The following is a 22,052-nucleotide window of genomic DNA, read 5'->3' on the forward strand; positions in this document are numbered from 1 at the left end:
TTAGATAAAAATCCATCAACAAAGTTCCCCAACATGGAATTTAATTAACCACACCACCATGTTTTACGTATTCCATAAAAAGAAAAAGAAATTAAAAAGTAATTAAGATAAAGACTGATTCTATGCTACTACTAACATCAGAATTAAAATTCATTCTATTCATTTCAATGTTAGAGAGAATATGTAGCTAACAAATATAAAGATGGAGCACTTTGCCGACAAAATCTCTCAGATAAGAGCTGACTTGGACGCTGGCATTATGACAGAGGTGATAGTAGAGGTATCCAGCGCCTCTGCTTATACTGTTATTCTGGATCAATTTGAGTCGGTTAGTACTGAGGATGTGGACAAGCTCCTTGGTACAGTGTGCCCACGTTATAAGTGGCTGTGCTATACGCGGCTTTGAGCATATGCTCAAAGCCATGCAGAAGCGCGCAGGGCAGCGAATCCCATTCGCATGAATGGGGTGCGCTCCCATGGCGCGCACCCCGCACACCACCGCAGGCCCAAGCCCCATTTGTTTGAATGGGGCTTGAGAATCCGCATTTTTTCTTATGCGGGGGAGGGGGTCCGGAACGGATCCCCCGCATAAGAGAAGGGCAGACTGTAGTATGAAACTCGACCCTTGTCCATCTTGGCTTGCCGTCCAGGGGGGAGATACCATCAAGATGTTGTTAAAAAACATAATCAATCCATCCTTTAGGGAAGGCTGTCTTCCATCCTGCCTTAAACAGGCTGTGGTTAAACCACTGCAATAAAAACGCCTTCCCTTGACCTCTTGAACAGAAACAATTACAGGCCAGTCTCGCTTTTACCATTCTTAGGCAAGGTAATCGAGAAGGCAGTTACCATTCACCTCCAAACAGTCTTATAAGAAACGGATTTTCTAGATCCATTTCAAACCAGATTTAGGATGGGATACGGAGTTAAGACTGCCATGGTTGCCTTAGTCGATGATCCCTGTCTAGGAATCAACAGGGGAAGTGTGACCCTGCTGGTGCTCTTAGACTTCTCAGCGCCTTCAATATCAATGACCACAGTATTCTTCTGGAATGCCTGAGAGAGTTGGAAATCGGAGGTACTGTACTCCAGTGGTTCCATTCCTACCTCTCGGGCAGATTCCAGATGGTGTCGCTTGGGGACAGTTGTTCGGTCAAGAGGGTGTTCAAGTCGGGTATCCCTCAAGGCTTGATTCTATCCCCAAAGCTGTTCAACATTTACATGAAGCCGCTGGGTGAGATCATCCGGAGACATGGGGCGGGGTGTTATCAGTAGCTGATGACACCCAAATATATTTCTCTATGTCTCAGACTGATGCAGTGACTAAGGATGGCGTCTCTCCTCTGAATGGCTGTCTTAATTCAATAATGGACTGAATGAGGGAAAAGAAACTCAAGCTGGATCCAGGTAAGCTTGAAATAGGGACCCCTGATTTGGGAATTAAGCTATGTCAGCCAGTTCTGGATGGGGTCACACTTCACCTGAAGGACTCTGTCCACAGCTTGGGGGTGCTCCTGGACTCGTACCTTCAACTGACAGCTCAGGTGGATGCGACAGTCAGGAGCACTTGCTATCAGCTTTGGCTGATACGCCAGCTGCACCCTTTCCTGGAGCCAGGAGACCTTGAAACAGTAGTACATGCACTGGTAACCCCTCGACTCAATTTCTGCAATGCACTGTACATGGGGCTATCCTTATGCCAAGTTCAGAAACTTCAACTGGTACAAAACATGGCAGCCATGCTGGTCACAGGCACATGTAGAACTGCCCATATTATATCGGTTCTAAAATCTCTCCACTGGCTGCCAATCAGCTTCTGGGCAAGGTACAAGGTGTTCGTTTTAACCTTTAAAGCTCTACATGGCTTGGGTCCTGACTACTTGCGTGAGCACCTCCTTCCATACAATCCTCCCCGCACACTCTGGTCCTCTGGGTAGAGTCTGGAACAACCTAAGAAGACTAGACCCAGAGGACTTTCTCATCAGCCAAACGAGATCCACCATATTACCACCTTAAAAGTCTTTAAAAAGGCTATTAAGACGGATCTCTTCCAGCAGGCCTTCTGAGACTAGGTTAGATTCATTAGATCCATTAGACTTGCCTCCATCTTCTATTAATACTGACACCAAAATTGACTGATATCATCACCCCCATCACCCCCTCCTCTAAAGGAAGATTCATTTCTTATGTTAATCTGCCTGAAATTTTTAATGTATTCCTATTGGATAGTTTTAAATTTTTTTTGATGTTTAATCTTTTTTATAGGTTGGTTACTGTTTTTATCACTGGGGGAGGGTTGGAGGTGTTTAAATTGTAATTTTTAATTGTTTGATGTTTGATTTATACTGTTGGAATCCGCTTTGATTCCTTGTCAAAGTATACTATGCCGTATTATTGACCCATTTTGTCCCTCTCCATTTGCCACCCACAAATGGGCAAGGGATACGGATTTCAAGTCCACAAAAAGGGAGGGGTGATTGTACTTTTAAAATTATCTTCCAAGCTCTGAATCCAGCCCAAAGGACACTGTTGAACTATATAATCAATTATTCTATTTGGGTATTTCTCTTCTTTGTGCTTCCTAAATCACTATGCCTCATATTATTTCCATTATTTATGCTGTATTACTTAATTTCTTCTTATAATAGTTCACTGGGCCAATATACCAAGATACTGTCCCAATTTCTTAAACAAAGAAGCATCCTATAAGTTAAAACTCATCAGATTTTACCAGTATCTTCACAGCAGTTATACAATTACAGACTTTGTAAGAACATTGTCAAGCTGCCTATATATTTTGTCTTGATCTGACAGGTTTCTCTCATATTCTTAAATGGAATTGTCTTAAAGTGTGAGAGATGGTATTAAGGGAAAATAAATATTAAGGAATTCTTGCAAAGAAAACGAGTGTGAGTTGTGTAGGTTTCATGGAATTTACTGGGAAGTGGGATTAATCAGGAATCAAGGACCCAAAACTCTTAATAGAAAGCAACTATGTAAATTATGAACTACAGTTGATACAAGGAAAAATCCATATATTGGGAGGGGGGGCTAGTGCGTGTGGTCACTAAAATAATGTGAATCTTATCAAATAGCTCCATTGCACCCATGAACTGCTACTACAGTGCGCCCGCATCATACATGGATGCACTACACGCAGCTTTCAGCATACGCTGAAAGCCGCAAGGGAACGTGCGGGGCGCAAGGGGCGGCATGTCCCATTTAGATCAATGGGTGTGCGCCGGTGGCGTGTGCTCACCATTGTTCCATTGCACCACCAGCACATGCACAAGCCCCATTACTTTCAATGGGGCTTGAGCATACGCGTTTTTTTACGAGGGAGGTCCGGAACGGATCCCCTGCGTAAAAAAAGGGTGCACTGCATAACTTATAATACAAATATATACTTACCTGCTCAATTAATTCAATGAAAGGTACAGGTATATGTAGGATTAGAGACTTAAGAATTGACTTTTCACTGTTACATCTATAGGATTGGACCCAGATTATGTCTGTGGAATTTGCACATGAAATAAAGGTAGAAGAAATAGCTAACACAGAAGAAAGAATCAAAATCTAAAAGGATTTATGCAGGTTGGAACTGTTAGCTGAAACTAACAAAACCAGATGCTACAGAGATAAATGTAAAATTTTGCATTAAGGTATAAAAATTGAAGACACAATTAAAGGATGTGAGAGACCTGCCTTAGGAGTAGTACATATGATGAAGATCCAAGAGTCTCACAGTGGGTCCCAAACGGATTATGAGCCAGGGCAATGGCTCTCAATTCCTTAGCTGAAGAAACGAAAGCAATCTTGCAATGCATTAATAGAAACATAATGTCTAGGTGGCAGGAAAAAATATTTCCAACCTATCCTACATTATGCTGTATGTGGAATACTGGTCAAATTCTGGTACCTCATTTTGTAACAGACATTGACAAATTAGAGAATATCCAGAGAGGGGCAAACAGAATGGTGAGGGATTTGAAAACCAAGACCTATGATGAATGGTTGAAAGAACTGGATTTCTCTAGCCTGGAGAAAAGAAGAGTCTGATGATATACAAAAGTAATCTACAAATATCGGAAAGACTACAGAAAATGAAGCTGTCAGTAAAGTGCCCTTCTGAAATTTTCTCAGCTATGCCATAGAATTTATACCGGGCAGCAGTGCTTGCCTTGAACATAAATCTTACATAATCTGAAATCTTACCATTCTCTTCACTAAGCCACTCTTAATCTTAAATTGTATCTTACCTAAGCACACCTCAAAGATGTCTCTATGAATCCATATATATTCATATATAAATAATATACATACCTACAGTAGATACAATTCGGTTATTTTATATGCATATATCATATTTTAGAAAACTGAGCTACAACTGAGTTTTGAACTACTTCCTTCCATAGGAAGGTACATAGGACCCCAACCTTATTCATTGGTAACCTTATTTTATGTTAAATCTCACTTATTTCAGTGGGATTCAGTCAAGCTTCATTTGCTCATGTTTTCACCCATACTGTGTCAGTAGGTTTATAGGACTTTTGAAATGTCTGGCTGCCCTGAAGCATTGCCTACACAGTGCAATGGAAAGGACTTCATCAAAAATTCAGTTAGTTACATTAGCATAAAACTTGTTGCAGGACTCCTGCTTTCCTTTTACCGCAAAAATGATTAAATTTTTTCAGAGATTTACTTTTTTAAAGCCATGCCTCAAAAAAAGAAAGAAAGAAAGAAAGAAAGAAGGAAGGAAGGAAGCGAAAAGAAAAGAAACTGGGGAGGGGGAAGCAATAGTATTGCTAGTTCCAATAGTGGCAGCATGCTTTCATTTTCACATTGTCCTACCACTCACATGCACAAAGCACTTTACAATCATGGCACAACAAATTAAAATCAAATGGAGTCTGAGGAACAATGGCATCACTACATTAGTGCATGGTCAGAGGGGGACTCTGAAGCTATTGCACTCCTTTTTTAAAAACGCTATAATGTTGACTGATTTAAAGTGTGTAACCTGTTTATGAAAGATGGGAGAATCCCCTGAGGCTCCACAGGACTATGACATCTTCAAGCAATAGCATGCATACCAAATATATGCTTATATACCACAGAAATCTCCTCTTCTAGCATTGGGGCTACTGTTTCATGTAAGGATGCCAGTGTAACAAATGGCCAAATGCCCCAAAGATGGGATAAAATGAAGTGGAAAGCACTAAATCATACAAACAAAAAGCACCAAAAATGCCTAGATGATCAGTATCAATAAAATAAATATCCAAAACCCATTATACTTAATTTAACAGGCAAGTTCAGGAAGTTCACACACATAAGCTACAAATCCATAGATAATGGAGAAGGAATGTTATAGAGAGAACTGTGGAATCGTTTAAGAAGTCTAGGTAGGCAAGAGTGTAATCCGTGCCCATCTTCAAGGGATTTTGCCCAAAGACACCTTAAGCATGAAATATCTGTAAATACAAAGCCAATAGTAGTAATCCACAATTTAGTTGAAGATTTTAATACTAGCTCAATTAAAGTCACAGCTTCCAAAAGTGCCTGAAAATCATTTATCACAAATACAGAAGAAACAGAATAAAATAATATAATTGAAGAATACTTGTTACAAATCTAGGAGTAATTATATTAACAGCTCAATCTGTTATTGGTTACCAAAGGCTGCTGCTGCAACAGCCAGCATATTATTCCACTGTTTGCTGCCCTGCATTTTTAAGTCCCTGGGAATACTTGCTCCACTAGGGGTCTATGCCTGATTATGTCAGTCAGCTGCGCAACTGATGCATTCTTATTTCTTTAGTGGCAAATATTTATGTATCACTATCACTCTAAAGGAGGGTCAGTGTGATGTAGTGGTTTGATTGTTGGACCACAACTCTGGAGACCAGGGTTCAAAACCCTTTGGCCATGGAAATTCACTGGGTGACTCTTGGCAAAACAGAATCTCTCAGCCTCTAAAGAATTAGCTTACTTGCTAATTAGCTTACTTGCTGTTCACCACTATGATCTTTGGAATAGCGGTTTATAAATAAAACAAATTAATTAATTAAGGCAAATCTAAACAAACGAATCCTACCAAGAACCCCCAGTGATAGGTTTGTCTTCGAGTTGCCATGTCAGAAAAGACTTGGAAGACACACAACAACCATCACCATAAATATTTATCACTACAAATATTTATATACCTGGATATATATCTACAAGCTGTAGATGAATAAAATTTAAAAATATATAGCAATAGCATGTACATTTCTATACTGCTTATCAGTGAACTCAACACTTTTGAAGGCTCGTTACAGACGGGCCATATAGTACGTGCAGAGAACGTACTAGGGTTAGGAAGGGGCGGTGCTTCCGCACCCCCTAACCCTAGTGTGCGCTCTGCGCGCACAAAATGGCGGCGGCTGTTCCACACAGCCACCGCCATGATGATGTCACGACCGCGCCACATACGGACAGCGGGACGTGACGTGTTTTCCGCGCCCAGGGCCTTAGTGCAACCCTTAGTGCGGAGCAGGAAGGAGCTCCGTTCGGGACTCCTCCTGGTTGCGCCGCTGGGCGCACCTTCAAACAGCTTCGGCCCAGTGGTGGCAAAGGAGAAAGGGGCCAAGCGACCTTTCTCCTCCTCCCCGCCGCAGCGGGGTGTCCTTGGGGCTTGAAGCCACCAGGCACCCTTTCCAGCTGCGGGAACGCCTTTTGCCCTTCCCCCAGCCCGGAAAGCGGTGGATCGGGGCCTCAGCAGCTGCCAGTCTAACCACTGAGGCCCCGATACACCGGGGAAAGGGGCGGATGCAGACCGCCCCAAACGGGCGGTCTGTAACCCACCTAAGTTTATAATCTGTAAACTAATTGTGCCCAACAAGCTAGTTATTCACTTTACTGACGTACGAAAGGATGGAAGGCTGAGTCAACCTTGGAGCCCTTAGGTTCAAGTTCACAACTTTGTGGTTGCAGTACTGGCATTTAACCACTTGCACCACCAGGACTCTCTAAAATTTAAAATACAGTGGGCCCTTGTTATCCTCTAGGGTTTGGTTCCAGGACCTCCTATGGATAATAAAATCTGTGGATGCTCAAGTCCCATTAAACATAATGACACAACAAAATGGTGTCCCTTATATAAAACAGAAAATCAAGCTTTGCTATTTAGAATTTATACTTTTTTGGAATATTTTCAAGCCGTGGGTGCTCAAATCTGTGGATGCTCAAATCTGTGGATAAGGGGAGGTCGACTGTATATGCAGTAAATCTGCTTCACATCACTGTCACAACTGTTCGTTGTTGCTCTATGAGTACTGTTTGCATTTTCTACTGTAAGTGCTCATGTACTGCAGCTGTCATACTGCCTCAGAAGAATTAACAGTCCCTTCCACAGGAGTAGGACTACACTTTGCATCCTCAGTCTATCTTTTATGACTGGCACACACTCCTCTCTACCTACATCTGCTCAAACCATCCCTACTTATACTTCACTGCAAGACCCTGCATAATTTGCTTCATCAGTGTAGCACATTAAATTTACACTTCTGTGGTGGTCGAATGGCCTTTGCTATCACTCCATACCCATTTGGCCTAGTAGAATAGGCTTCATTCTCTGAAGATGTCAGCCACAGATGCTGGCAAAACGTCAAAAAGAAACTCTGCTAGAACATGGCCACATAGCCCGAAAGACCCACAAAAAACTAAGAATAGGCTGTATTTTTAAAGCAGGAAAACAAATAACTAGCTTCCCCCTTGGTTCTTCACACCCAGTGTACCAATATTCATACATTATTTTCTACTTTTTTTGCCACAGATTGGACATGACTCTTGAAGTTCTTTCATATGTTTAACAGACAGAGCTATTGTTAAGGATAGTGGCAGTAAGCAGATAGCTCTGCACAAGCAGAACAGTACCGACACAAAGACTGGTCGGTACTGTCTTGAGGGCAGGCTGGTGCTGATTCAAGCTATTCCGAATAAGAAGAAAGGCCCAGACTGATTATGTCCCACAAGCAGGTGTAACCCTATTGGTTTCTTGTATATCTAACCACCACTGAGCATACAGCTGTAGTGCTACCTTCTTGCCTGTAGCACTTAAGTACTATCTAGCAGCTCTTTTTGTTAATTAGACACAGTATTATAGAATAAGACCCTTGGTCCCATTTCCAAAACCCCTGGCATCCATTTCAAAAACAGCCCATGGAGCGGGACAGACCAAAAAGCAGCATCATGGTGGTGTCCTGTCCACACGGGCGCCGCCATGATGATGCTGCCACCGTGCAGTATCTGTACATCACGTACGTCACGAGTGCGCCTATGGCGCACTCGTGACGTACACAACACACCACAAAAAGAATCTGGAATAACCGGGTTATTTTTACTGCAGAAGGGCGATGTACGGTTTGGCAGCTGCGACATCCTTCTGCAGTTAAAACAGGTGAATCCAGTTCGCTGTTTCAGGGTGGTCTGTACTGACCCTAAGTATCCTTAATCCTCTCTGCATTTATTCCAGTAGATGTGACACTATAAAATTCATATCCATTTATGAACTAAATGTAAAAGTTGTCAAGAACTGAGGTAACTGTGAGATTTACAGTGCTTTCCAGAAATACTACCAAGTACACACCCTTCCACATTTAGTTGTATCACAACCTGAAATTTAAGTGGATTTAACTTATATTACCACCACCTGATTGTACAAGATTTTCACCACTGGAAATGTGCAAATCATTTTTATTGTGAGACAAATGCAAAGGAAACAAAACCCAACTGGAACTTATTGGTTTCACAGGTATTCTTCCCTGCTCCCCGGTCAATACTTGATAGAGGCACTTTTGGCAATAATAATAGCTGTTATTCTTCTTAACTAACTTTCTATTAGCTTTACACATCTGGATTTTGTTATTTGGGCACACTGTTTTTAGCAAAACTGATCCAGCTATGTCAAATTGGATGGAACTGCTGGTGAACTGTAATTTCCAAGTCTTGTCAGAGACTTGTAATCAATTCTAAAATATATAGGGAGGGGGACATTTGATTGTTTGTTTGCTTTTAAACCACTGTTCCTCTACCTGTGTGTTTAGGGTCACTGTGTATATGGAAAGTGAGCTTCTGTCCCAGGTCCCTTGCAGACTGAACACATTTTCCTTTACAGTTATCTTGTATGGAGCTTATCACACTGGGGCTAATTTCAGTATTAAGGAAGATAAAAGCACATTTAAAGCATCCTGCAAATAAAGCGACAATGGCAAGTAATTGCGCGAATGATTATCACATGCAACTGCACAAATAAAGTTATTAGAAATTCACTGTCGCTAAAATTCCGAAGTACAAAGATGCACGTTAATGCTTCTTTATGACCACTTTAACAGCGCATTTTGTGCGACATCATGTGAAATCATTTTGCATAATTGCACTATTTTTCCAGGATATTCACTGCATAAACTCCTGTGTTTCTCCATCCATCTTGCCCTCAATCCTAACCAATGCCAGCTAAAGAAAAGCACTCTCACCGCATAATGGTCCACTGCAGAGAACACATTCACCTTTTACACTCCACACAACAATTTTCAGCAACATCCAAAAGTTTAATTTCAGTCCCATTAAACCATAGAAACTTTTCCCATGTTTACTGTTGTCTCCCACAAGCCTTTTTGCAAACTCCAAGTGGACATTAGTTTGTCTTTGTTTCAGGAATGGCTTTCTTCTCACCATGGGGGAAAAGCCGGGAGTTAAAGACATAATCCCGGCATAATTGTGCGATCATACTGAAGATTTTCAGACATCACGCTCATCCAGGATTTATCCCGTGAAGATTCAGGAATGCTCCAGCAACAAACGATTGATAGGAAAATCCTGTGAATGGTTTCACGACAGCGCAATAATTGCGCAACTGCAAAAGTGCGAAACCTCATAACGATGAAATCATGCAAGTGCTGTGCTGTCGTCATTTTTTTGGGGGGGGAACCCCAAAATCCCAGGGTGTTGTTCGGCATCTTAACTTCCTGTGTCGCTTCGCTGTCCCAAGAGCATTACTTCACAGTAGCTGCCATGAGGGTCTTTCTTGTTGTGTTCCCTGGTGTTTCTTTCAGATAATTTCTTTTTTATTCCATTCCATCTCTTGATTTCCCCCTCATATTTTTCAAATGGGGGGTGGATACTACGACACTGGTATGTGTTTGGAGTGGGACTTCCACAGAATGTTTAATGGCCGGGTCAAGGACTCATGAGATCATTACTTTCACCTGAGATTTATGATGTTTACATGTACAGTGGGCCCTCCTTCTCTGCGGACTTGCCATCTGCAGATTTGAGCATCTGGGGATGGCAAGCCCACACTGACCCCAATGGTGGTGTGCACACAGCCACTCCACCAGTGGGGACAATTGGACAAAAGTCTTTCTCCTTCCTTCCCTCCTCTCTCCACCTCCGAGACTTTTGCCTTTGCTTGGCTTTGGGGCCGGGGCTGGAGTCAGGATTTGAGTCTTGGAGCCCGTGTCTCCAAGCCCAGCATACAGGACAGACCCAAGCCCCAGCCCTGGCTCCCTCCAGCCAATGGGGCTCTGAAGCCAAGCAACGCCCCCAAAGCGCTGTTGGCTGGAGGGAGAAAGGAAGGAAGGAAGGAAGGAAGGAAGGAAGGAAGGAAGGAGGAAACCCAGTCCCATTCTCCCTAATGGCAGCACAACAATGCCACCATTAAGGATAATGGGACTTGAGCATCCACAGATTTTGGTATCCGGGGGAGGGATCCAGAAGAAATCCCCCATGGATACCGAGGGCCCACTGTAGATCCATGGGGAAAGTATGCTGCCAGATTATGTTTTAGAGCAGATGCGAGATTGCACATAATCAATTACATAACTGTTGACACTGGGGACACCAGAGAGAAAACCACTCTGATTCCATGTACACATGCACAAATCTGGCCAGTCACGAAAGAATCATGCAAAATACCAACATGATGTGAAATGTGATCGCGCAATATTATTGTTGTTGCATCATTATGCCAATGTGCGAAAATACATGGCACCACTGCACAAATTGTATCGTTAACAGTATAAATGCGGAATTGTGCCAAAAATGAGCCTAGTGTGATAATCTCCTTACATGTCTAGCTTTGTGGAGCAACTGCATGATACCTGTTGCATGGATAGCTTCTGCCATCTCAGTCACAAATCTCTCTAACTTTTTCAGAGCTATCACTGACCTCTTGGTTGCTTCTTTCACTATTGCCCTTATGGAGTTTTGCTGGATAGTCTCCTCTAGGCAGAACCATATTCTTTCTATTTTACAATAATGAATTTAACAGTGGTCCAGAAAATGTTCATAGTTTCTGACCTTTTTAATAAACCTATCATGATTGGCGCTACTGCACAACTTTACATTGTTTTGATATATCCTTGATATTTCATGCTGTTTGTTTAGATATGTTGTGCCACAAACTCTGGAGACTTCCAGAAATATTTGTACTTAATCTGAGATCAGGTAGCACTGGACCTGCACACAGGGAGATGACATTCAACTACATACATGAATCCTGGAAACAGTGGGCAGCACTAGAGTCTGCATACCATGTCCGAGCAAAAGAGGTAAATTTGTATGCAACTAACAAGTGTCAAGTTTTTTACTTCATGTTTGTGCTACAAAAATATTTTGTACCTTCACAGTGCTGATTATCTTGTACATCAAATGGTAACAATCCCTATTAAATCCCCTTAAATTTCAGGTTGTAACACAATAAAATGTAGAAAAGTCAAAAGGACTGGATACTTTATCTGAAGGTTTTGCTTTTAAAAACAAGCTCATTAGATTAAAAACTATATTTCAATTACGACCTAGAAACATGACACAAAGTTATCCCTCTCTGTATGTTTGTACCTGTGTATGGAGGGGGGCAGGTGCATTTTCCTAATACACCTGCATTTTTAAAGTAAATTATTCTTGTGCTTTATTTAAAGGTTTATTATTATTATTTTCTCTCCTGGAAATTTTATTTTGTTTCCTCCTCGTCATTTTAGGTGTTGATATTAGTAGGAACAAAGCTAACTTTAAACTCTAAATTTACTCTACAACGTTGAACATATTTTATTTTATTTTTAAAAAAATCTTTCCATGTAAGGCACAACATGTCATTAATGATACATAATAATCATAATTTTTTGTATCTTTATACCACTGCAATCTAGATTCAGATAGTAGACAATATTTCACTGTAATAGTTTTCAGTGCTTAGCACTTTATGAAAAGTTTAACTAATGCACTCTATACAAAAAACACACATACCTAGACTCACCCACAGAAAACAACTTTTCCTACCATGCAACTATGTCAAACCTAAATCAAACAATTAAAATTCAACTCTATTCTGAAAAATTATGTAAACAATTTCATCGTCACAGTAGTTCTGGGCAGAGCTGATAATCTCAATTTGCCTCCCTCAACAAGTAACCTAAAAACAAGGGCTTGATACAATGTGCTTGACATACATTTATACAAGTTCCTCACATATTTCTCCTTATAATCCTTACAACAACCCTATAAAGTAGATCTGTTCTTGTTCCAATATTGCAGATAAAACACTAAGGAAGTGGTTAATCCTACTGAGTGCAGAGGTAAGATTCCTAGCATGTAACTCAGTCTTTTATGCATTAAACGCCATTATGCTGCATGGCATAAATGGTGGTATGTAGATGCTATGATTACATTTCTACTGTTAATACAATCCCATAGGTTTTAATCAGCACTCTTTTGAATCTATAAAGTACAGTGGACCCCTGTTATCTGCTGGGGTTTGGTTCCAGGAACCCCTGTGAATAACAAAATACATGTATGCTCAAGTCCCATTAAATACAATGGCATAGCAAAATGGTGTCCCTTATATAAAATGGAAAAATCAAGGTTTGATACTTAAAATTTATACTTTTTTGGAATATTTTCAAGCCGTGGATGCTTGAATACGTGTATAAAAAATCTGTGTATAAGGAGGGCCAACTATATCCTTAAAAAGGGGCAAGGAAACATGTAGCACTCCAGATGCTGTTAGTCTTTAACTCCCAGCAACCAAACAGCACAGCCAATGATGAGGTATCATGGGAACTGCAGTTAAACAAAATCCGGCAGGCCATTTAGATCCACACCTGCTACTTTTGGAGACCTATACTTTTGCCACAACTGACCCTTAATATATAATATATAGCTTTGTATTAAGCATAGTTCTCTTAACAGTACAGGACTCAAGATATTTCCTGTGAATCTCATGCCTTAATAAAACAGATATAAAGAATGATCTGTCTCCTAGTTTAATAAGAGTATGCAGGTTTGTACTATCTAACTGGAACGTTAACACACATTGGCTGCATCAGCCTCAGCATGAGGCCACCCCTTCACTCTTTCCAAGCCCTCATGGAAGGGCTTTTTAATTATCAAGTTCATCTGGATAAGTTCTCAAGCCATTACACAACTCACAAAAAAGCCCCAGAAGATTCTATTCCTACATAACTATTTGTCAATTATAAATTATCATTAATTTTTGTGAGTACTGCAAATAAGATGTAAACAGTAAAATTCACAAGACACACACATATATATTAACTGCATGTTATTTTCTAACTCATAGGACAGTTCTGTTTGTTTTGCAGCACTGTGCTTAAATACATGAGAGTCAGTGTGGTGTTGTGGTTTGAGCATCAGATTATGTGGAACAGGGTTTGAATCCCCACTCACCCATCAAACCCATTGGGTGACCCTGGGCAAGTCACACTCTCTCAGCCTCTGAAGAAGGCAAAGTCAAAACCTCCTCTGAACAAATCTTGTCATGAAACCCCTGTAATAGGTTTGCCTTCGGATCCCCCAAATCTGGAAATGACTTGAACTCACACAGCAACAACAAACATTATCAATATGTTTAACCTAAATGGTCTTACACCCACAAATTCTAATGTTAAATTTCACAGTATATAATTTCCTCCCAAAAATCTCTCCATGGTTCACCTAAAAATCTACAATATTAAAATTATTATGAGAATACACAGAGCTTAGTTACTATTTAGTTTAGCTATGTTCAATATTTAGAGAGAAATAAATATAAGGAGAACTTTAAATGAGAACTGGAAAAACTTTAAGTATCTTCAAAGTTCAAGTAAGATGGACTTTGTACCCAACTTCTGAAAAGTGCCTCTGCTATTATCTACTATTTTAAAAACACATTACTCTTAGCTTAGTCTCATCTCTTCTAACAAAGGTTGGACAGTATTCTATACACCACAAATTCATTTGCACATTTTATAAAACTATAGTTCCTTTTGTAAGATGTTAATCATAATTTTTTGTTGAGTGGGGAGTGCAATGATTAACAAATGTTAACACACCAAATGCTGGCAACAAGCACTGCACAGTTTTAAGGCTTCTCATCTCTTCATTAACAAGCCACACATATCAACAGGGCATCACTCCCTACATATGTGTTTGTATGCACACAGACACTGATACTGTCACATTTCCTGAAAGTACCAGGTAGACATGTTTTCTGGAAGGACTAAAACGAGAAGAATCAGCTCCCATCAGACCCAAAGCAGGCTGTCTCCTATTAATAACAATGACACTCTTTGCCTGTGTGTGTGTGTACAGTTTACAAACTTACCCAGAAAGGCAAATGGAAATTGCAGGCAGGCAGAGGAAAATTAAGCTGTCTCCAAGCGTTTGTCATGTGATAGTGACCTATAAAATATCAAATAAAGGCATATCATCAGGACACCATGATTTTACAGTATTGCAACTGGCCCATAACTGCAGTGAGGCCAGAGGAATCCCAGACTTGCAACTTAATTTTGCCTCCCCCCCTTCAAACTATCCAACAGCAAGTTCTTATTAAAACGTTAGCCCTTCCTTAAGAAGTTGAAAAGGCAAACAAAAAGATAGCACCCATGTTAACACTGGGACTGAGCAAGTGGAACAAATCATGGGAGGAGGCACCAGAAGGGTGGGCTTCTATCTCTTTCTATCTCTCTCCCTTTTAGGTATAATAATAGACCCAAGAAGGCAAATAGGGCAAAAGCTGAATTCAAACTGCAAATGGGAATCAAAACAGGAAGCCCCTTTGGTGTGCACATGCAATCGCTCAATGGGTAGGGAGGAACAATTTCAGCAACCTCACTCCAAATAAAAACCTGGAGACCCAGCCTGCAGATGAGAATAGTCTTGCATGAGACCCTGAAACCTTGTAGCTTAGTTTCAGGTAATCCCCCAGCTGCAGATCCTCCCTGATAAGATTCTTCCCCCTCCTCCATTGCAACCCAACAAGGAGGAACATATACATTAGACAAACCTGTCTGCCTGCCTCTAGTACATGGGGGAATCAGGAAGCGAGCCTTTGCTTGCTGCAAACCACCCACCCACCCCCACGATGCAAAGTGGAGGAAGAAGAGGAGGCAGGGCTCCCGAGGTCTGGGGGTGAACGAGAAGGTTATTAAACATGGAGTACATACACACAAGAAGGAAGGAAGAGCAGAGTTCCCCCCCCCCCCCCCTCTTCCCCCCCCCCCCCCCCACACCTTTATTTTTTCCACTGGTCACCATCAAGTTTGCATCTTAGTTACAAAAATGTCGATCTTTAAGACTGACAGAAAGAGAGAGAGAGAGAGAGAGAGAGAGTCCATCTTGCTGGGCAAAAAGGGGGGGGAGATTGTCAGTGGGAGGAGAGCAGCAATGTAGAAATCACAACCTCCTCAAGGGAAAAGTCTGCACAACACCTTGTAGAGAAGGAGGGAGGAGGAGGAGGATGGGGAAGGAATTTGGAGAGGTGGGGGTTGTTATTGAAGGCACTGCCCCACTCCTTCCTCCACACCTTTTGCAAGATCTGGTGAATCAGGACCAGCAGCAAGCATACATATCTCCCTTCCTGCCTCCCTTGTGCCCCCCTTCTTCCTCTGCCCTCCATCTCGCGTGGGCCCCAGCCATGATCCCGCGGCTGTTGCCACTGAAGAAGAGGAGGAGGAGGAGGCGCTGCTGGAGCCACATGGAAGCCCAGAATCCTTGTGGCTGCTCCATCTTCTAGCTTTGGGGTGGGGGAAGTGGGAAAGGTTTGGCACAGAGGAAAATCCCCACTGTCATCCCAACAACAACAACAACCCACCCAAGTGGGTGCCAAGCTTGCTCTCTCTCTTCCCCACCAGGAACGTGTGGTGAGCAGGGCTGGCAATGGTTTCAGAAAAAGCCCCAGGCCAAGTGACCATCCTGGCTCTTCCCTTCCCTATAAGATAGATAATACATACGCATACAGGCGTAGACCCCTTTTCTCTCTGTTGTGTGACAAACTTTCCAACAGGGTCGACTGGCGAGAAGTCTCTAATTTTGCCTCTCACACTTTTAGGGAAAAAACAGAGAAAGAGAAAGGAGGAATGAAAGACAGCCGGAGCAAGAAGAGAGGATGGTGATGGTGGTGGGCAGTAGCAGCAGCCAAGAGTGTTCCCAAGTTGGCCATTCCCTTAACACGCCTCCACCATCACAACCATCACCACCACTTATTTTAGTTCCTCCAACTGGAAAATATAAATATAGGGTTAAAAAATAGCTTATCTATGGCTCTCTCTCTCTCTTTTCCAGCTTCCACCTCCTCCCCCTGTTCTCTGTCGTGCATGTTGTCTCAGCTTCTTTTTGCATCGTTTCACTTTACCTCCCTCTCTCAGCAGCAGCAATGGATTGTTACAGAGATATCTATAGAATATATATATATCTATATATATATATCTTTTATATATATTCTCCTAACACAAAACCGAGTGCATTTTCCAGATCCTGGGGCTTTACTGAGACGTTTCTCTGCTTCACCCTCCTCCTCCCTTCCCTTCCCCCCCCCCTTCTTTGCCAAACTATACTCTTTTCTTTTAAAAAAGGGATTATTTTTAGGCAAACCAAGCCTAGGAAGGAAGCTCCAGCGCCCTGATCCAGCCCCCTGGCCAAGCTTCATACATTTCTCGGGAATAAACAAGCCACCAAAAGGGAGGAGGAAAAGCCTGTGTATTTTTTTTTCCCGCGACGCGATCTACTAAATAGGAACTGAACATTTTTTTTAGGACCCATCTGCTGGCTGGCGGGTCAGCAAAAACCCTCCCCAAAGAGGCACCTCCTCCCTCCCAAGTGGCTAATGGGGACGTTTTCTGTTCATCGCACCCTTCAATTGGCCCCCCCCCCCTACCTCCAGCAACAGGACTTAAACCTGCCAAGGCCTTCTCTTTCCCCCAGCCTCGCTCTCTCTCCCCCTTAAACTTATTGACACAACATAATCCACATTCATGCACCAAATCCTGACACACGCCTCTTCTCCTCCTCCGCCGTCCCTCCCTCCCTCTCTCTCTCTTTCCCCCCACCTCCATCTCTTTTTCTTCTTCCTTGCACTGTCTGTCCCTACCCTCTCTCTCTCTCTCTCTCCCCTCTCCTAAAGGCACATTTGTGTTGTTGTTGTTGTTGTTTGGGTGGAAATAGAAAGGGAATCGCACGGGGAAAGTTCGCAAGACATCTTTTCTCTCTCTCTTTAAATTCCCAACTGTCCGTTCTGGTTTTTAAAGCGACCGGGTGTGTGTGTGGGGGGGGGGGCTTGCTACATAACACTTACCCCCATGCCTTCCCACCCCCTCCAACAGCCCCTCCCTGGCCCCCCTTCTTACGGTGTGAAACTGAAAACAAGAGTCCAACCCCAGCCCTCTTTACAATGAAGTTTCGTTTCTCGCCCTCTAGCCAGGATGGGTATAGGGGGCATTACTGTCCCCCAAGGCACTTGGAGGGGGTTACTTTTCTCCATTAACACACCCCACATCTTCACATGTATCCACACACCCCAAGCCCAATACACCAGCCTCCGGCTGTCTCTCTGCAAAGCAGAGGTGGTGGTTGGTTTCAGCCTGGCACCGGCCTGGCCTCCTCTGGTGTTGTGTCTCCTCTCTCTCTCTCCTCTCTGTGTATTATGTCTCTCTTTCCCCCTCTGGATGCACTGCCTGTGCCCTACACTCGCCTCTTTCCCCACCACCACCTCGCCCTTCTTGGATGTATGCATTTGCTGTGTGTGTATGAATTGCGTTGCACTATAACTCGTCTTGTCTTCCTCTCCCCCCCAGAAAGCCACTGCGTTGGTTTTTTTTTGCCTACCACCCACCTCTCCCTCCCCCCCATCACCCCTCCCTGTGTTTCTCTCCTCCCCCCCCTCTGCGAAATAACTGCGTTGCACACAACTCACCTTCCTTCCACCACTCTGGCCCTGGTGTCTCTCTCCCCCTCCGGAGGGCATTGCGTTGCCACTCCAACTCACTTCTTTCCCCCTCCCTCTCCCTATGTGTGTGTGTGTATGTTTCTCTCTGTGTTCGTATATATCTTTCCCCTTCAAATGCATGGCGTTGCACAACTCCACCTCATCCCTCTAGCCACTTCCCACTACAATCCATGGCCGTTGCACTACAACTCACCTCTTTCCCCCCCCCACCACATATCGCACCCAGACATATATGTGTGTTTGTGTGTGTTCTTCCCCCATCAGACTTCATGGCGTGGCCACAACCCACCTCTTCCCTCCTCCTCCATCCCTCGCCCTATGTATATATTTCGTGTGTATTTCCCTCTTTGGTTTGTGAGTGTACCCCTCTCCCCTTTGGAAGAAGCATGGCGTTGCTGCACTACCAAACTCACCTCTGGCCGCCTTCCTCCTCCTCCTCCTCCTCGGCGTTCTTCTTCCTCCTCTCCTGCCTCCCCCTCCGAGACGAGCCAAGTTTGAGGCGAAGGCAGGCAGGATGGGGGGGAGGGGAAAGGAAGTGGCTGGTGTCCACTTACCTCCCACTGTGTGTGGTGTGTGTGTGTGTGTGGTTTTTGTGTGTGGTGGTGGTGTTTGTGTTGTGTGTTGGCCAAAAGCAGTGCCCAGAGTCTCCTGGGATGCCAAAGCGAAGCTCCCAGCCGAAGCCCCACTCTTCTCTCTCTTTCTCGCTGTTACCCTCTTTTCCTTCTCTTCTCCTTCCCATACGTACCCCGAGAGCGATGAGAGAGCCGACAGCCTTCGTTTTTATAAAAGGCCGCCTGCCATGGCCCGCTGCCTTGAGTGACAGCTCGGCCCAGCCTTCGAGAGGGCCTGTTACAGCCGGAGAGAAGACGGAACGCAACACCCCCCCACCTAGACACACCACACATCTTCATCTACTATCTATTGTACACGCAAAACTTAGACGCCGCCTAGATATTCACACCAAACACAATGAACACAACCCAATGGCCAAATGTATCACGTATTGTAATAGTCTTTTAACACCGTGGTTCCCACCACCTGTCGGCTTCCTCACGTCTTGTCTCCCCCCCCTTTTGTGTCTTGTGTGCTATATATCTATATCATATATCTATATATATATATATCTATATATATCCTATTATATATATATTTATAGGTGTGTGTGTATTGTTGGGAAGGAATAAAAAAGCAAACTCAGGTTTAACAACGAGGAAGGATTTTTTCGAGGAGCAGCTCCCAACTGGCGGTGTCCGTTTTAACTGCACTTTTTTGCGGGTGTTTTGTGTTTGGCCACAAACTCCCCAGTCCCCTGGACCCCCAAAATGCGGGCAGTTGGGCTCCTGCGTCGTCCTGCCCCACAGAAAAACAGTGCTTTGTGTCACCGTTTGGGTCAATAAAAAGCCACGGCACGCATTGCCACGGGGCAAGATCTCAGCTGGCTGCTCCTGAGGCGGCTTTTAAGAGGCCATGAAAGCCTTTAAAAGGAGCTGGGACGCCCCAAAATGCTTCCCCACAGCGGCAGGAACTAATCCAGCTTGAGGCCACTTTAACGCCCTGGCTCATGTGCTAGTATTTGTGGGCGGCTGTGGTTTTTTTTTTGACACATTTTAACCCTTCTCCATTATGTCAGAAAGCCCTGAGGGGCACAAAAAAACTACAATTCCCGGGATCCCAAGCACTCCAATGAGCAGATGCTTGACTCTGGCCTGTTACAGCCTGCCCAAAATAAAGCTGCTTCGGGTCCTTGGGAGGTATGCTATTTAAATGATGCATGCATCTCTAAGCATCTGGAAGCGCACCAAGCTGCACTCCAGTGCTTGGCGGCATGGATTGGCTTTGGTACGCCTCCGGACTCTTAGGACCCATGCATCATTTCAATAGCATACCTCAAAGAGACCCGAAGCCAGCTTTTTTTGGCAGGTCTGTAACAGGCCTCTCTGTCCAAAACCCACAGCAGAATCTAATCTAGTTTGAGAGCTTTCACTCTCTGGGCCTTCAATGGTTGGAATTTGTGGAACTGTAGTTTGTGAATCCTTTAGCCTTCTCTCTGTCAGAGAGCTCTGACAACACAAACTCCATTCCCCGGATTCCCTAGCCACTACAATGAGCAGAGGGGCTGTGACCTACATGGTCCAAAAACACTCCAGTTTGAGACTGCTTTAACTGCCCTGGCTCAGTTGCTAGGGAATCCTAGGAATTGTAGTTTGTTGTGGCCTAGAGTTTCCCACTGACAGAGGAAACAGCTAACGTGACTCACAACGCTACAGTTCCCCGAATTTTTTTTTTCTTCCCCCCCCTAGACAGTGGTACCCCAGGTTACGAAATTAATCGTTCCGCGGCGCCCTTCGTAACCCGAATCTGTTCGCAAGCCCGAAAAAGCCATAGGCGCTCGCGCTGGAAGCCGCGATTTCGTGCCGAAAAAGCGCCGCCGCAAAGCACCAAATTTTTTTTTCGTAAGCCGGAACAAAAACAAGGAACCCAGACACAGTTTTTTCCATGGAATTTTTTCGTATCCCGGAATACTTTCGTACGCGGTTTGCTTTCGTCTCCCTGGTGGCCACTGTACTCAGCCAGGGCAGTGAAGCGGTCTTACATTGGATTATTTTCTGCAGTGTGTTTTGGACCATAGGTTCCATGCCATGGACTTCTGGGAACTAGTTTGTGAGACTCTTATGCTTCTCTGTCAGAGAGCTCTGGTTGCCACAATAAATCTACCACTTCCCAGTATTCCCTAGCACTGAGCCAGGCGCTTAAAGTGGCCTCAAGGGAGGAGTCTGTGTTACTGTATAGACTAACAGCTGAAAAATTCAGCCTTTCCATATTCCCGGGGGGGTTTTATCCACGCTTCAGAGCGTTCCCTGCTTGAAACTATTTTTACAATCTATACATTCAAAAAAAGCTCGATTTTGCCTGTTACTATAAGGGACACCATTTTATTATGCCCTTGTATTTAATGAATTTGAGCATCCATGGATTTTGGTATCTATGGTTTGATCCTGGACCTGAACCCCTGGGGATTATCAAGGGTCTGCTATTATATCTGCCATGTTGTATGTTCCGGAAGGGATTCCCAAGCCTGTTCCAGAAGGGATACCAAACATGTTCCGGAAGGGATACCAGCATGTTTCCGGAAGGGATACCCCAACAGTTCCGGAAGGGATACCAAGCATGCGTCCATATCAGCTTCACTACTGAATTGAAATTCATTTACTATATAGTAAACTATTTCCATTCAGTATGACAGTATGACTATGGCCCATGCTTGGTCATCCCTTCCGACATGTTTTGGAGTTCTGTAAAACTTGGTTTATTGTGAACTAAGTTGTTGGCTGATGTGTAGTTGTGATTTTTTATTTAACACACTGGCCTGTCTATTTATACAAATTTTATTACTTTTGAGGCTAGGTTGGCTCTTTCCTGCTTTCCTTTTGCTGGCAAACAACATTTTTATTTAGCAACTTTTTAATGGTTAAGCAGGGAAGGCTCTTAATATAGACATATGTTTTATATGTTTTAACTTTTTTAATGATTTTAATCCATTTATGTTTTAATAACTTGGTTGTAAATTGTTTTAAAACTTTTTGTAAATGTTTTTAATTGTTGTCCTGGCCGCCCCCTTGGTTCCTGTCTCCGGAGAAAGACAACGTTATAAATAACTAATTAAATTAAATAAAAACTGATGTTTTAACATGCAGCTAACAATTTGGGTGCAATTTATGCATATCTCCAATAAGCTCCTTCTCTCGGGTTTGTGTGTGTGCCAGTGTATTGTGGTTTGTACATTAGATGG

General features: G+C 43.3%; 1 protein-coding gene across 7 annotated transcripts in view; it reads right to left on the reverse strand.

Annotated features, from left to right (window-relative positions):
* Positions 1-18,741, reverse strand: part of LOC121917206 (HMG box transcription factor BBX-like) — a 184,931-nt gene extending 166,190 nt beyond the window's left edge. For 2 of the 7 annotated variants that reach the window (XM_042442957.1, XM_042442956.1), the window contains exons 1-3: positions 18,676-18,699; positions 16,272-16,362; positions 14,642-14,718 (exon numbers count right to left, since the gene is read on the reverse strand). In XM_042442957.1, the coding sequence (XP_042298891.1) occupies positions 14,642-14,718; positions 16,272-16,275 (81 nt within the window). In that variant the 5' untranslated portion in view covers positions 16,276-16,362; positions 18,676-18,699. Of the gene's footprint in view, positions 1-14,641; positions 14,719-16,271; positions 16,363-18,675 lie in introns of those variants that run through there. The other 5 variants (XM_042442962.1, XM_042442959.1, XM_042442958.1 and 2 more) reach the window with 4 other exon arrangements.
* Positions 18,742-22,052: the final 3,311 nt, after the last annotated feature.

The sequence above is a fragment of the Sceloporus undulatus genome, unplaced genomic scaffold (genome assembly GCF_019175285.1).
Source record: "Sceloporus undulatus isolate JIND9_A2432 ecotype Alabama unplaced genomic scaffold, SceUnd_v1.1 scaffold_12, whole genome shotgun sequence".
Taxonomy (NCBI): domain Eukaryota; kingdom Metazoa; phylum Chordata; class Lepidosauria; order Squamata; family Phrynosomatidae; genus Sceloporus; species Sceloporus undulatus.